Genomic DNA, 17,548 nt, shown 5'->3' on the forward strand with positions numbered 1-17,548 from the left:
TACTTGGAAATAATATCTGACCCCAAAATGCCCTCTGAATGAGCTGAAGATAAAACAGATCCAAATCATCAAGAACCAATTTAACTAATATATATAATTTTTTATGGGAGTATAATGTCCCAAATACAAGAATAATTGCAAACACTGTGTGTAAGTATCTTCACTGATTTTATCTTTTAAACATTTATATCTGTATATATTGCTTTTTTAAAATGTGTTTATGGGCTTTTGGAGCACAGTATCCCAAAAGCAAGAATAGTTAGAACAAATATATCTGTATTGAATGTATATGCTTAAATGGCTATTTGTTGCTTTGTATTTTCACTAAAACATTGGAGTGATGAACATTGTTGTGTATGATTTGGTTAATGCTATTCAAGTGAGGATGCTTCTTTAAATCCCTCGGGAGCATACACCAGGTGCTACTCTTCTGTGTTGTTGAAGCACACTTGCAGCGATTTTATTTTCTTACCACGTTAAGGAAGGAGGGAGGTGTAAAAACATACACAAAAAAACAACAAAACCACATCCCACAATTAAAGCTGTGTTGCTTATGTTGCTTTCATAGAAGTTTTTCTCCAAAGCATCCTGAATCTCTCACATGCTAGTTGAGCTTTAATAGGGTGGGGAGTAATGGAAAACTCATTGGATCTGTAATAGCTCTTCACTTGACTGCAGCCAGCAATAACAGCAGGAGCAGCAAGAGATAAGAGAGTGTGTGTGTGAGAGAGAGAGAGAGGGGGGAGTGGGAGAGACTATACGTGCACCAAAGCTGCCACTTTTTCCCCCCTCATTCTTTTTTCCCCCCCCATCCTAGGATCCAATGATAGCTGGACAAGTCAGTAAGCCCTTGCTGTCACTGCGGAGTGAAATGAATGCAGAGTTGAGAGGTGAGGACAAGGCAGCTACTTCAGACAACGAGCTGAATGAGCCCTTGCTTGCGCCTGTGGAATCAAATGACAGCGAGGACACTCCCAGCAAGCTCTTCGGTAAGTCAGTCTAGGTATTTCATTTCAGTGTTACCAGTGTTATCATTTCAGCAATTCCCCCCCCCCCCTTTATTTTATTCGCTTAATTTTCTTGTAATACCAGGGAGTAGCTTGGAGTCTGCAGGTGTACAGCCATATGCTCTGACTTTCAACTGGGTAACAGAATGACAGCATCATGTCCTGAAAACTTTTGTCAACAATGAACTTATTCCATGCAAGTTGTAGGCTTTGTATATTTTCTCTTGCTTGAGGGTCTCTAATATAAACACAAATAAACGATCCTGCTTGGTTGTGATTTTTTATTAACATTTATTGCCTAAGTATTGACTCCAGAACTTCAGTTTCTCACAGTCCCTTCTGAGGATGAAGTATACTAAAGAGTGTCATTATATCTAGTAAAATGAAAGCTAAGAGAAAAGAGAACTGAAAATTGTCCATAGAAAACATTGTGCATTAAGTAAACAAAGGATGCATTGAGGATTGCTTTCAGGTATAATATTTTCACAATTGAAATTAGAACTAAAATTTTGCTTCCAAAGGTTATAGAGGGAGAAAATACATTTTTACACTGTATCTTATGACTAATGAAAACACAGCCTTTCAGGTGTATTTGTTTCATATCCAAAACAAGAGCAGTGAGAGTGGCATTCCAGAATAGACATCTGTCATTCAAACAGATGACACCCTGTAAGCCAACTCAAGCAACTGTGATCTCTAATCAGAAAAGGGAGCGGAGTAGTAGAGGCGCATGCTTGAGTGATGGATGTTGATAGATGTCTGTACTGGAGCAGCACTACATGGTACATAGTGACATTTTGGTTTTAGAGCAATTGCTCCTGAAAGAGTTCCTTTTAATTATATCCATTTGTGACTATATAAAATTCTTAGATGGAATGGAGTTCATTCTTACATTTTACAAATTCTCACAGCTGGAACTTTAAGGGGAAAAGATTTTGTTTACAAGGAAATGCAGTTTTGAGAGAGAGATCTCATTTTCTGAGATTCAAGTTTTGATTTCATGATCTGTACTGAATCTGTAGCAATGTTCAGATGTCTATACCCTAGATCTAATAGGAAAAACTACAAAATGATTTTTACAAAAAGTATGTGCAATTTTCTTTTAAGAAGGTGTCCTTTCATATTATTAGAAGCTACACATATTCTACAGAATGTTTTACTGAGTAACTTAATTCAGGAGAGGGTGAAATAAAATGTGAAGATTTAATTTCTAGAATACAGTAGTGACCACTATGGAATATAATCACACAGTTTTAAGCCACCCTCCTCCTCAATATATATATATTGGAAAACAGAATTTCCATTAGCAATTTGAATGTTCAAATTCCATATAATAATCATTTTAGTCCATTTCATCAAGAGAAGAATTGTGATGTCTAAAATTCAGAGGGCTAATACTTGTGTGTGGTGATCTAAATATCTTAAAGAATGTTCATGTATTTTATTTGATCAGGTGTTTAGGTGGCAAGAGATTAATATAAAATATCTCAAGGTATGACAACATCCTGAACATTTGTACTTAACCTGAGACTACCAATATGTCTTTACAGTCTGGATTTGTTCAGTTATGTTATATGTTTTAGATTAGGTAAGTTTTATAATAAAGGGTGGGATGTTGTTGTCATTTTTGCATGTTTAAATACCATTGTAGAGCACCTAAGTAGTTTCCTTATAGTTTCTGTGTAGGGTAAAAATAATGTGCCGTGATCTTTTTTCCTTTTGGATTGTAAATTATTAATTTTGCTTAGTGGCAAACCATAATGAAAAAGATGCAAGTGAACATACTGTGCATGAGTACTTATTTGTGAGTTTAAGGTGTCTGCTACTCTGCTTTCAGACTTCTAGCAAGGTATCACCAAAGTAAATCATAGTAGAAGCAAATAGTTTCACTACCTCAAAGTGAACTGTGTAGCATTTATCTGGGTTTTCCCTTCAAGCAGTAACCTTTACCAATGAGTTGTTGTTGCTTTGGGAATGTAAAAGACAGGACAATGGGACTATTCAGCAGGATGAAACTGGATGAACTTATTTAAAATAAAGACACTTAGGAGTTATTCAGCTGATGTAATACAGTTTATTAAGTGATTCAGTGTTTAATTGCTTTCTTTGAAAAATATGACACACAAAATATAGTGCTATTCTAGAGCAGCTTCTCTGTTTAGAAATTTGAATGGCATGTTAGGAATGCACACTTTGGGCCTTACTTTGCAGTCTCTTATATTCTGCGTGTATATGATTTGCATAAATTGATTCAAAAAGTAGCATTATTTCTCCGATAATTTTCTTTCGTATGAAACAAGATTAGCATTCCCTGAGTTTCTTATCTAGCATTTGGTACACATTGTGGGACATTTGCCAAATACCTGGTAAGGAGGAGCATTTTAACAAGTGAGGGGAGGAGACTGGCCCATAGATGAAAGTTACACAGACGGTCTTCTTCAAATTTTGAAATAATTGTGTGTACTAGCTTACTTCGAATGACCAGCATTTGATTTTCCCATGTTTTGCTAAACTTAGCTGCATTTCCTGGGTCATATTTTCATACAGAGTAACTGATTTTATAATAGTTTGAATAGATCAGGCACAAATAGTGTTTTCCTCAACATCAGGTATGAATGTCTCTACTTGCCACCTAGTTTTCTTTTGACAGACATGTTTGTTGTTGTTGTTATTATTATTATAAGTACCTGCATCCTTCAAGAATGTTTCAGAAAATGCACACCCCATTTTCTACAGTATCTAGGGATGGAATAATGGGGATGAGATACCTGTGGCCTGCACACATACGCTTTCTCTCTCTCTCGCTCATTCACTCTCTCTGTCTCCTTATTGCACACTCTCTCTCTCTTTCTTTCTCTCTCCTTATTATAGTATCTCACAGTAATGGAGAAACGGATATTCATATCTTGTTTTGCTAGAGCATAGAGTAACTAGTATTAGAAATGACTCTTTTCCAGCAGCAAGTTCAGTTTCAGGTGGTGAAGATACAGGATTCAGATTGACTATACTAATTTTTGGCATGTGAAGGATGGTGAATTTTTGGCCTAATCCTATCTCCTAAATGTATACTTCACCACCAGTGGCAGAGGAGGTGAAGGCATCAGCTTTTCAGACACTAGGAGTACAAGTCTGACTAGAGGCAGCTTTCCCACAAATCTTAAACAATTCCAGTCTAAAACTCTGAGCCAGGTCTTTAACTGGTGTACCTCCTAATTTATAGCGGCTGAGATATGGCCCTTTGTCTTTATGAGAGAGTATCCCCTTAAAGTCGTGATCAAAGTGGTTAATGCTAATGCCATTGCTTTTTTGTTTGTTTTTAGAAATCAAAGTCTGTTCTGTAATCTGTCGATATTGTCTATCTTGCCTAAACTGGACCTCATAGGCTTATGTATCTATGGACTTCTGACATCTTTAGAGAATACTTTTATGCAAAACTTTAAATGTTTGAATCATGCTAAGCAACAGTGGGAAAACAAGATAAGAGATGCTGCTGCAAGTGCAAAATGTCAGAAAAGGACTTTAGTGTTCTGTAACATATTACATCAGAGGTAACATTTTGCTTAACTTGCAGAGTTATAAAAGCTACAGTATACTTATGAGATATAAATCCAGATTGCGTTGAGTAACATGAGATCAGGTAATTGTGTGTGCTATTAAGTGGCATATTATTTAATCTTGTAAATATTGGAGAAGAGTTATCTCCTATTTCAATCATGACTCCTTTATGTTAAGAGCCAAATAGAAGCATAGACTGTTTAGTAAGTCATTGACTTTCTTGGTAGAGTGCTGTCCTAAATCAAGTAGGTTTATGTTGCACTGTGCTCCAAATTAATGACACAGGGCCAAATCCTAGAGTCCTTACTAGAGGAAGCTCCCATTGATGTTGATAGGAATTTTGACTTAGTAAGGACTGAATAAGTACTAGAGGATTAGATTCGAAATTATTTAAATCCTGCAAGATGTTCATTCAATATCTTGATGACCTCTGTAAAATGTTTAAATCCATCTGATAAAAGCCTGATAATGCGGAATAAAAACTTAATTATTAGCATTATACAGTTTCAGTAGTTGGTATAGAGAGGAGATGTGGGAAGCAATATGTACTGCACATAAAATAATATGTACAGGGTTGATTCAACTCCATGAAAGCCATTGGTAGTCACTTTTGTGGACTTCCTGTAACACAGAGCCTACTCCAAGTTCCATTGAAGTCCATGGAGTGATTGCTATTGGCCTTCATGGAGTTGGATCAAGCCCTTAATGGGCCAGATTCATTCCTGGTGTAACTCGGTTGCTGATAAAGAAGATACAGCAGGGACACATTTACAGCACATTAAGATCACTTACTCAAATATAAAAATTTAATCATTTTGGGCCTGCTCATGTGTTTTTACACGCCCTAAACTTTCTGTGAAATTAGAGATTTTGCATGGAATGCAAGATCAAGCCTAATGTTCATTTAGCATAAATGTTGCTTATTTAATTTTGCAGCATTGCAGGATGGATTGCCAACATTTCTTCTGCTGGCAACACTTCCTTCTGTTCAAGTTAAATCTCAGGCTTGCTTTGCATATATATATGTGTGTGTGTGTGTGTGTGTGTGTGTGTTTGTTAATTTCCCATTTTTAAATACTGAAAATCAGTTTTGACATTTTGGTATCCTTTACAGTATAATTATGCAGAATTTAGAATTTTCTACATTTTTGCTTGTAAGTGTGCTTGTGTGTGGCAGTGTTCTTGTGAAGCAGGATAGAAGTTAGAACAGTAAATTTTGCTTTGCTAGAAAATCCACTGTATATCTCTCTTCTCAGAGCCTCTTTTGCAGAAAAAACATTCATTATGTGATTTATTTTTTAAATTGTCATCCAGGTTGGCCTGATTAGAATTTATGGCACAAAAGTCATTTCAGATACAAAGGATGAAAGCCTAAATTGTCTTTCACTCCTTGAGACAGTGGCCTCTGCAGGTCAGAGCAGAGGTCATTGTGAGGAAGCTCACATTAGAGTCATTAATATGGTACCCAGCCTGTAGATAAATTGCAACCTTCACTCTAGCATCACCCTTTGAATCATTATATATATGAGTCCATCTCAATATTTCTACTGGAACCCCTCTTTATAAAGGGGATTTAAAACCCGATCAGAAGATATACATGCACACAGAACCTTGGCCTACGAAGGTTTCAGTCTAGAAAGATTTTTTTTGCAAGTTTCAGAAAGATTCATTTGACAAATTTGATGTGTTAAGAGTGCCAAAAATAGTATAGCGTATGTTTTCTTAAGTGAAAATTTCTGTTCTCATAGGTCAGATTATCGGCCAGATCCTATCAATATTAAAAGCATAGCCTTATTTCAAGCAACCCAACCATTTGAAAATTATTTACTCTGCATTTATAGGTTTCCCCTCAATTAATATTGTTTTATTCTACAGTGTGGATTGATGCCTTTTGTGATAAGGCATTGTGTCAAATATTCATGCAATTATTAAAGTATATGGGCCCAATCCTGCAAACATGTGTGTATGTGTGGCCATCTTTATTAACACAAGGAGTCCCAGTATGTTAACGGGACTATTTACATGAGAAAAGTTAATGGTGTGGATGTTTGCAGGATTGGGCCATAACATAGGGTCAAAAATCTTCTCTCTAAAACATACCTTAATATGATTTTTTGATCAAATAATGAACATTTCTAAAAAGAATGGCTTAAAACTGTATTGAAGGGACAGACGAGATTAGTTTTAAAGAATATATTGGACAAGTACATATATAGACAGTTCTTTAAACATATGTTTTAAAAGCAGTCATGGAGTTTTAATTTTAAAAATAATAGATTTATGGTGTATTAATTTTATCTTTAAATAATGTTCATGTTCTGACTCTGGTTACTACACTCCCTTGATTTGTGGTGGTGTGCCCACTGGTGTCAGTGAGGGGTTGCGTATATGAACACAGTGTATGCCCATTAAAACCTAATGAAACTATTAAGGCTATTAAAACCCTGAGGAGGAGGAAATCATGAAAATCCATCCTTAACTCATCCTTGGTATTTCCAGAAGCTCAAGCAGGGACTGTACCTACAACTGTACTTAATGGTATATATAAAAAAAAAAAGCAGATTTTGATGTGATAGTGCCTGATCCTGCTCTCCTTAGGTCCAATAGAAGCAGGATTGGGCTCATTAAGAACAAAAGTTTCAGCCTTAATCATTAATTCCCTTGATTTTATGGATACAGATCATCCCCTTATTGCTCTTTGGATATGTCTGTCCATAACATCACTTTTGAGAGAAAAAGAGTAATTAAATTTTTAACAGGAAATGTTTATAATCCTAATGGATTAATAATACTGTGCTGTTAAACTTTTGTGAGCTGAGGTTTGTACATGTCATCTGTGTTTGTGAATCATGGTTCACATAATTATAATGTGTTTATGTACATCGTGCAATTAATTACTGGGAAAAAGGACTAAGGTGTATAAACTTTAACCATAGATTGTAGCTTGAATGACTTTATATCTTGAAATGCTTCATTCTTAATTAGTTGCTTTTTTTTCATTTTGGCTTTTTGCCTTTTTGAAAAAAATTAATACCAAACAAATTTGTTCCTTTAAAAAGTGGCTTAAGTGGCTGGCTGTTTCAAAGGGAATTTGGTAGTTACTAGACAGTAAACAGATAATTTGTGAGAGAACTGGTATTTCCTTTGATTGAGAACCTTGCCGGTTTATGTTTGGAGATTAATAATACATCAGACATTCACACATTAAAAAGAAGCAGACGTGATGAAGGAAAGGAAAGAGAATTTGATGTTTCTGTTGGACTTCTTATGATTATTCAAGTCCTCCATGGGAATGAGCAATCCAGCCAGAGGAGAGGTCATGTTTGCCCAAATGTACAGATGGCACCACTTAACACCCCTCTTGATTTTCCTATGCTAAAGAAAAAGATAGCAAAATGTTTATACCAAACTGGCACCCTGTCAGGGGGCAAGCTGTATAAAGTTTCCTGCTGTCAGGTTAATAATTTTTTTTAAAATATCCAAAGGCAGAGAAAGCTGTAGGAAGCTCATAGTAACAGTTGCCACTGTCCTGTGGATCATTTTTCTCTTTAAAATCCTGTGTAGTCCTGGATTTTTCTTGTTGTGTTCTCTGCCTAGGTTTTGTTCTTTCCTGACACACTTGTGGGCTCTTCTTTGTTTTAATTTTTTTCCCTTGGCAAGCTTTTTTCCTTGTGACTTCCCCCCCCCCCCCTCTTTTGTAGGGGGTCAGAGGGTAGGGAAGATTGTCTCTTTTTTTGCCTTTACTGTAAATATATTTTCAGGCTCAGTCATTATACTTTGACTGGCTCCAAAAATAATTTCTAAAGAGATCAGTGGTGTAAATGACAAAATTACATTAAAAATAAAAGCTAAATTACAACATGAGCAATAAGTAAAGAGCAAATGGGAATTAAAAATTTATTTCCTTCACTATTAATTTGTGGTTTTCAACAGGGATATCACTTCTAAAAAAGGAAAGCTGAGCGAAAATGGATTTATAATTGTTAATGTAAATTCCTATTTTCTCTCTTTTGCTGTATAGAAGTCAGATTCAATAACAATATGAAACAAGGGCAGATTTGTACTGTGACATCTCCTGCTCTATGTTGTGAAACTGTTTTGACGCTATCAGAAGCAGGACTAAGCCCTTTTAGTTTGAAAGCGGAGGTCATCTAGAGAAGAATAGTACTATATCCAGTCTGGCTAAAGAAAGCTTGCCCTTCTCAGAGAGATTGAAATTGGGTTTGCTTTGTAAGTATTCCAAGGATATAGGTATCCGCCTAATCAAGATACAACCCTCTGAACATGTTTATTTAACATTAAGCTACCACTTGTCTATTCTTAAATGTGGTGTGAATTTCCGTTTTTATTTTTGAATTTGTAGAGGGAAGAATTTTTTATCAGATGTCCTTTACTCTCTGAAAGGCAAACTATCATTTTAGATCCTGAATGGTTTATAACTGTAGCAAGAAAAATGCTACAATGGAAAAAATAAATCCCTGAAAGCCACACCAAGAAAATAAATTTCTATTGAATGTAATATAAACAAAATTATTAGTTACTGTGACCAGAATATCATTTAAACATGATTTTTAAAACACAATGTAGTATAAAACACAATGATGGTTGAAATGTTATACATAGCAAACAGGAAATTAAAATTCAATATTCATTAGTAAAACAATATTAATTATCACAGTTATCTAGTGTTATAGCTGAAGGCGGCAAAAGTGTTTTTTTAAAGACTATAGGAGGAAATAGTTCAACAAAATTGTATTTAGTGGAATTTATAGTTATTTCAATAGTAACTTTAAAAATACTCTAATGCTTCAGTTCAGATTGCTATTATTAATACTGCTATTTAAGTAATTTACCCTTCTCACTACATTCAGTATATCTCAGATGAACCCACTTTTTGAATCTCTTACATGCTTTTTAAGATACTAACTAAAACATTATTAACAGTGAGTCAATCCTGCTCCAATTGAAGACAGTGGGAAAGTTCCGCTTGCCTATACTGGAAGAGGATCTAGCCCATTCAGATTGTGGCAAGGGTGACAACAGCCAAGAAATACAAGGTTGAGACTGACTCAATCCTGTAAAAACAAAGCAAAACCTCTCTCTTTACCTTTCCACTTTATTCCCCTCTTTCTTGTCCCTCTTCTCTCTCTCCGTCCTCATTTTGTGTGTCTGTGTGTGTGTGTGTATGTGTGTATATGCATACATATATAATATAGAGTGTGTGCATGCATATGACCCATACATAGGCCAAATTCTTCCCTCACTGTCATCCTGTCTAAACCCAGTGATTTCAGTGGATTTTGCCTGTTACTGAAAAGTACTATAATTTTTCATATATTTAGAGGGGCATATGAAACTCACATTATTCAGTTGAGAAACTGGAACTGCTTCATGGTAAATATGTCTTGAGGCATTTTTTAATATACTAGCATTAAGTTTTTATAATTATCTCTAGATATTGCATAATATTTACCAGAGAGGAAGAAAGATCATTCAGATTCACTCTAACCTCTTGAGTAAATACCTCTCTGGACAGTTTTTATTTTTTATTTTGCAAGTAATAGGTAAGAAATACATATATTTCGTATAGAGAGACAATGTTTGCTCAAGAATTTGAGTAAAGATAGGAAGCCAAATCCTGCAAGCTCACACAAGAGCAGTCATTACATATACAGGTAGTTACATTAACTTCAGTGGGACTTGCTCATGTGAGTAAATGTATCTCAGCCCTGGCTCATATTTAGCCAGTGTTAATGTGCTGTACACAGACTTTTATATTTTTTTATAATTTTGACAGATGATATCAATGTTTGGTTTTAAAAAAAAATATATTTTTAATCAATTTAAATTTTCACAGTTGTGGGAAATTAGGAGGTGGGTCAGACAATTACAGAATTACATTGAGATTCAAAAGATTAAAGCTTTATAACAGTGAAAAACACAAATTGTCAACATCACATGTCAAAAGATACCAGGTAAATAGCCTTAAATCAAACTCTAAGAAGTTCTCAAGCAGCATTTTTCTTACTTTGCTTCTCTGTAAATTTCAATGATAAATGAAAATAACTTTGGTTTGTGTGTGCATCTTGACATTGATGTTTATCAATAAAAATCTAACCTTTCCAAGCCTAGGTATATATATTTACACATTTTTGAACCTTTTGGTTTTTTAACCAAATAGGCTGGCATTTATGAATGTTAAAATCTATAATAAAATGTGTTTTATTTAGTCAGTACATTGTAGCAGCAATGTTCTGGTCTCTTGTGTAGGTATGTACTAATGAGGTAATCTGGTCCTGCCTGCAATAATTCACAATTGCAAAACATCCATTGACTTGAATGGGAACAGGATCTGTCCCAATGTGTGGCGGAAATTATATATAATATCAGAAATGATATTATCCTTGGCAAAGGATAAAACTTGTTTATAACATAATAGAGTTTGTGGTATGGGGAGAGCAGATATATCTGATTTTAATAACTAAACTTTTTAAAATAATTAATGACTTCAGGATAAGTGTAGTGGAAGCAAAACTTCATTGCAAAATGAACAGTGAAAATGAGAAAATGTCCCATCTCAAAAGTGCTTGTAAATGTGCAGGCTTGGTATTTCTCCTCCTTTCTTATACTTGCTTGCATCTCATAATATTTGGGACTGCAAGCCACAAATTTCTCCAAAGGAAGAATAAAATTTACAACTGGAAAAATCTTGAAAATGGAAATATTTCATCTTTTGTTATTTTTTCTAGTCCCATTTATTTGATCTGTTTAGTACACATATACGCACAGTATATACATTTAATCATGGAACACATCCACATGAGTCATTTCAATCTTTTTCGTATGACAAGTAGGAAGGAAATTCTTGTGTTGCTCTGTTTTATAGGATTTGATGCATCACTTTCAGACTTTTCCTATTTTAGCTGCCTGGATACAGAACACTGAACAACCTTCTCAAAACAGTCACTGACCAAAAAACCCCCAAAACTTTCAATCAGTTGGTACTATTAGCTCTTTGCTATGGTTTTGGTTTAACGAGATAAAAAATAAAAGAGAAGGGCCAGATGAAGCAAACCCTTTCCTTGTCTGAGAAGTCCTATTTATCACATGAGTAAGGATTGCAGCATTCCTCTGTAAGGCCCTGCACAGCTGAGGTGTTGGATTTTGGAGCTGAGTGCTCTCAGGCTCTAGTTGTTTCATGTGAGTTGAGGATGGTTCATGTCTCTTGGGCAGTGCTTTTCACCTTTCAGGATCACTGCCTGTGGGACAGATTCTCAGCTGGTGTAAATTGTCATCATTCTATTGAAGTTGCAGTTTACATCAATTGAGGATTTGTCACCTATTTTTAGACTTAATCCAACTGCTAATGAAGTCTGTGACAAAATTCCACTGGCTTCAACAGGAGCAGAATTTAACAGTTGAAAAAAAAGTTTTTGTAACCCACTGCAACCTTGTCTCCTTCACTTCTTTTCATGGAACTCTTTGGTTCATACTGTAGGACTTTTCAAAGCTGCTCCAGTTCAAAACAAGCTAAAACTGATAAAAACTGTTTAGTTTGCCTAAAAGTAAGCTTACTGCTGTTTTGTTTTGTTTAGTGTTTGTCTGATGTTTCTGATGGTTGTAATAGGTTGTAACAAGAGTTGTATGTCTTGTCATCTGTAGTGTATCAGTATGGTTTTATAATGATACAATAACCTGAACCCTGTAACAGTTTATGAGCCATTTAGAATTCTTATGGATTCACAGAGGGACAGAGGCCTGAAAAAAAGAACTTGACTGCTTTTGCAAAACTGGTTCTGTGACAGGAAAAATTAGCATGCCTGTGATTTAATTGCTAAGGAATCATATTGATCTGATTTGTCATTAAACTTTTAAGTTTAAAAACATCAAGCTGGGTGGAGGAACAAAAAATAGTGATGTAAGGATCTGGAATGTACAGGTAAACTGTACCATACTACCACTGATATTGATTTGTTATGATTAATAAATATGTTTGTATGCATTATCCATGTACTGTATCCATAATAGTGCTTTTTTTAGGGCAGAAGAAAATTGCTTGTTCTTCTTTATTTTTCATTGACTATTTTAGTCAATGATAAATAAAGAACTTTAGCAGCAATCTGAAGCCAGTGAAGGCAAGACCTGAAAACAGAAACTGTAGGAAATAAAAGTCATGAATAGCAATGTGGCAATATATACACACAAAAATCTCAGTCATCTTAACATTTGTAATGGTGCTAATTTCCAAGTGCTTTTTAAAATATGCTTCCACATGAGCTCTCAAAACCCATAAAAGCCTGGCATGTAAAGTAAATTGTTTGTCACTTGCTGACGACCTGCCATATTTATTGTCAGGAGAAATGGACATTAGTTGGAAAAGCAGTTGTTAAAGGCCAAACAATTTTTAAAGATGGCAAAGATGTGCAAGGGTTTTCCTTTTTCTAACAATGAGCCACCCCTTCAGACATCAAAAGACAAGATAATAAGACACTTCAAGCACAATTCAAGATTATATTCAACATCTAAAGGCTCATCTCTTGTCAGTTTGCATTTACTCTCCCAGGGATGTGATGCTTCTATCATCATTCTGTCAAGAGGAGTCTGGCAAAAGCGATGAGGGCCCCTCATTTCACACACTTAGTGTTTTTTATCAAATAGCCTTCGCTCATTCTGATTCAGCCAAAATGGAGGGATAATTTGAAGAAGGTCATGCACAAGTACAAAAATCTTCTATTGATTTGTGTGATTAGGAGGCATTAAAATTGCACGTTTATGTTAGTTTCCAAGATGTTTTGTCAGTTTATTTAGCAATACACTTTTGCAGCATTAAAAAAGTGATTTTTTAAAGTGCTAAATGAGTTTGCACAAAATAAACACACATTTGAATATTCAGCAAAAAACATTTTAAAGTTAGCTTTCTTTTTTTTTAAAAAAAAGTCATGGTTAAAATAGATTTAAAATACAACCAGACCTGATTATTGTCTTTGTTGTAGAAGAAGCATTTATACAGGGAAAAAAATATCAGTTGTTTAGATACTGCACAAGTGTAGGACTTGTGTCCTGGCCCCATTGAAATCAACAGGCGTTCAGAGGAGCCAGGATTTCACTCTAGAAGTCAAAGGGAGTTTTGCTTGAGTAAGGACTGCAGATGTAGGTCCTGTATGGCATATGCACAATATATATAAAGGGAGACCTTTCAAAACATGTTAAGACACACTTTTGTGTAATACAATAGTAATCTATATGATAGTTGAATACAGATGATACAATTTTAAACACATGTGAAGGCTCTGATCCTGCATACAGATGTTCTCATCGAGTCCCACTTTCTTTGTCGGCTCTCTGCACCTGTGTGCCTTCACTAGCATATCACTGTGCAGAATTGAGCCAAAGTGAAGATTTATATTATAGCTACTATGGGCCGGATCCTCAGCTGGTGTAAGTTTTCATAGCTCCACTGAAATCAAAGTAGCTATGATAACTTACACTAGTTAAAGATCTGCCCCCTAAAGGTCTGTCTATACTGTAGTTAAACACTCAAGGCTGGTCCATGTCAGCTGACTTGGACTCATGGGGCTCAGGGTAAGGGGCTTTTTAACTGTGAGGTAGATGTTCAGGCTCAGACTGGAGCTCAGGCTCTGGAACCCCATAAGGGGGAGAGTCCCAGAGCCCAGGCTCCAGCCCAAGCCCAGATGTCTACACCACAATTAAACAGCCCCGTAGTCTGAGTCCCGCGAGCCCGAGTCAACTGATACGGGTCACCTATGAGTGTTTAATAGTAGTATGGACATATCCTAAGTGACGACCTGCCATATTTATTGTCAGGAGAAATGGACATTAGTTGGAAAAGCAGTTGTTAAAGGCCAAACAATTTTTAAAGATGGCAAAGATGTGCAAGGGTTTTCCTTTTTCTAACAATGAGCCACCCCTTCAGACATCAAAAGACAAGATAATAAGACACTGTAAACATACAATATGACACTATATTTGGTTATTTGCAACACCTGTTGCAGTTCATTAATTTATTTTTCCGTTTCTATTTTTCTTGAGAGAAGAGATACCCCACACAAACACAGCAGCTGTTTTCTGGTTCCTGTTTTATAGGGCTTACTAATTACCATATGAGACCATTTGAAGAGCAAGTTGTTTAGTCTTAGTAAAATATTGTTTGTAGCAATTTGTTACGTTGTCTTTGTGTTCTCAGATAAATAGTGCTCTGCTTAAAAAAACAAAAATCACTGTTTACCTGATTCTGCACTCCATGGTCAAAAATTCTACTGAAGTCAGTGGGCCAAATCCTGCCCACATGTGCTACCTCACTATAGTCTCTGGAGGGTGCCCAAAGTTAACAGAGGTCCCTTAGAATTTTGTCTGGGTAAAGGAGAGTAAGCACCTGCAAAAGGTGAAGGATATTAAATCAGTTTAAAATGAACAAGCAAAGCAACTGTTCAGGCTCCTTAGATTTTCAGGCTAAACAATAATGTTGGAAGCTCAGTGGGCTTTTTCTTTTTTTCCCTTTCTTGTTGGATGTCATGAATGAAACTTTTCTGAGGATTTCTTTATGGTGTGTATTATATTCATGTCATCTTAGATCTCGATGCCTCTCATTTCAGAACTTCAGTGCTCATTTTGTTAGGAATATGAGGAACTGACAAGGAGAGGCATGAGTGGTGTGAAACTGGTTTCCTCATTTCTGGCTTGTTTCAGATTTAAACAACAACAAAGATAAAAGCGCCAGTTCCTGCAGTCATTATGAGTTTTGCCTGAGACAGGCTACAGGATACAAGCCAGCACTTCATGGACTGGATCACGCAAGGGACTGAGCACCCTCAGCTCCTGTTGAAATCAATTGGAGTTGAGGGTGTTTAGCATCTTGCAGGGTGAGGAAACCAATTGGTGTGTTGTTAAATTTAAGTCAGAAATTTCTGCTTATCATCCATCTCTTTAGTGCTATGGGATACTGAGCCAGGTGCTATGAACAAGCATTCAGTCGGCTGTATGGAAGAATTCTCCTGTACTGTTTGCCTTTTCGCAACACTGAAAGAAAAGCTAGATTGAAATAGTGTTGCAGTCCAAAAGTTTTTACTGGGCAGGGAGCCTCAAGGGATTCAGGAAGCTGTAAACAAATTGCCAAAAAACTAGGAGGAATCACTACTAACCTGTTGGCAAGTTACATTGACTACTTCCTCATGAAATGGTACAGTACTTATGCTGTAAAACAAAGTGACTTTTCAAAGGAACGTACCATTCTATTTATATGTGTATATAATAAATATATTATTTCCTTATGCCTATATTGTCTGGTAGTTGTAAAACTTCAGTTTATATACAGACATGTTCATTATATCAACCACCCACCGCCCAATCTATTATGTCTTGTGTATACAAAAGTGCAGATAGCCATCAGAGAAGCCTTACCACTTTCCTTATGTACGGGTTTGCCCATTTATGTAACTCCCTTTCTCTCTACTAAATTATTCTTGGTATGATTTCTCTGTAGCTGGTTTAATGTTAATGGTACTCTCTGTCCATCTGTTTCATTTTGCTGAGCTCAGATTTAGCTCTAGTCCACAGACAGGTTAGCACAACAGTTTTTAAACTTTTTTAGCTGAAACCCCCCCCCATCCCTTTGAGTTATAATTTTTGGTTGCACCACCTGAACTCAGACAAAAATAGACACATGCAAAAGTATGCTTGATAGTCTAATCGTAAATCTAACAGAGACTTGGACACAACTTTAATTAAATTACCTACACCTGTAAGTTTCATATACACAGATACTTACCAATGGTACAGCCCTGTCTTTCTCAGCAGCAGGCTGCTTCTACCTTACAGCCAGGCTGCATCACCAGGGCAGGGCCAATACCTGCCCCTCTCCCCTTGAGTTTTCAGGGTGAGGGAAGGTGTGTGTGATGATCTCTGAGGGCGGAGCCAGTGCTGGGCGCCAAGGCTGCCAGGAGCAGAAATCGACACATCCGCAGTGGATGTTGACACTGACCCACTGGCTGAGTGGCCCACTGAGGTGAGTTGGGGGAGGAAGGGGTGCTCTCTCCCCACCCCCATGGGGGCTGGCCTGGGCCCTGCTGTGCAGGGCTGGCACAAGCACCTGACGTTGCCGCTTCCCACCCCCCCAAATGTTCTCTATGTCTCCATATGGGGGGTGGGGGTGGGGTTTTCAACCTCTGGGCTAGTCTCTCCTAGAAGAACGCTTGATATTCTCTGCACAGGACTCTTATTGTCATAGTGTTAAGGAATTTTGTGCAAAGTCTGAAGGGAAAATATGACCCAAGGGCAGCAAGGATGAAGTAGTGCTGGGTCAACACTATAGCAAACCAATGCAAAGCTGAGCTATATAAAAAGTTTGTATTTCTCAAATAGAAGTTTAATCTCCAACTGGACAGGATTTATTTGTTGATCCCTTTCACGCTCTGGACAGTTCAGTCCCATTTCTTTGTGACCTTTGTCAACTGGGGATCTTTTCTGAGGCTCAGGGACCATTTTTGAAACAGCCTTTCCATTTACATTATTTCTGATTAAGTTGTCCCCTATATTTGTGTTCATTAAGTGCCAGATCCTGCAGCATTGAATTTAGAAGAGTTTTGTTACTGAGTCAGTGGAAAAAGAATTGGGACCTACAAATTGTGTACTGAATCTTTCCTGTGATGGACTTCCATGCTTTTATTAGATTCCACTTTGTTATGTCCAGTGGTTGATCTAGGAACCTCTGCTATGAGGAGTTTTTAAACCTTGTAGCTTGTGAATTGTCCGAAATTGTTGTTGGGCTTAATTAGCTAAACTGGTCTGTGAAAGTCTTTTTTCAGAGGCATATTGAGATGAGTTCCCGGGAAAAGTTCCCTTGAATGATATTGGAAGTACTCACTCGTAGGAAGCAGTTATGCACATACTTATTGTGGGTGTCTTGGGTTTGTAGCCGGCCTTATCTGTTTATGTTGTATTCATATTGTGCCTGTCACATTGGTACCTAC

At 36.6% G+C, this 17,548-nt stretch overlaps 1 protein-coding gene across 1 annotated transcript in view; it reads left to right on the top strand.

Annotated features, from left to right (window-relative positions):
- Nucleotides 1-789: 789 nt before the first annotated feature.
- The window catches only part of POU6F2 (POU class 6 homeobox 2), a 313,115-nt gene continuing 296,356 nt past the window's right edge, over nucleotides 790-17,548 (top strand). Inside the window, exon 1 of the mRNA XM_034761232.1 lies at nucleotides 790-989. Within this exon, the coding sequence (XP_034617123.1) occupies nucleotides 824-989 (166 nt within the window). The 5' untranslated portion in view covers nucleotides 790-823. The remainder of the gene's footprint in view (nucleotides 990-17,548) is intronic.

The sequence above is a fragment of the Trachemys scripta genome, chromosome 2 (genome assembly GCF_013100865.1).
Source record: "Trachemys scripta elegans isolate TJP31775 chromosome 2, CAS_Tse_1.0, whole genome shotgun sequence".
Taxonomy (NCBI): Eukaryota; Metazoa; Chordata; order Testudines; family Emydidae; genus Trachemys; species Trachemys scripta.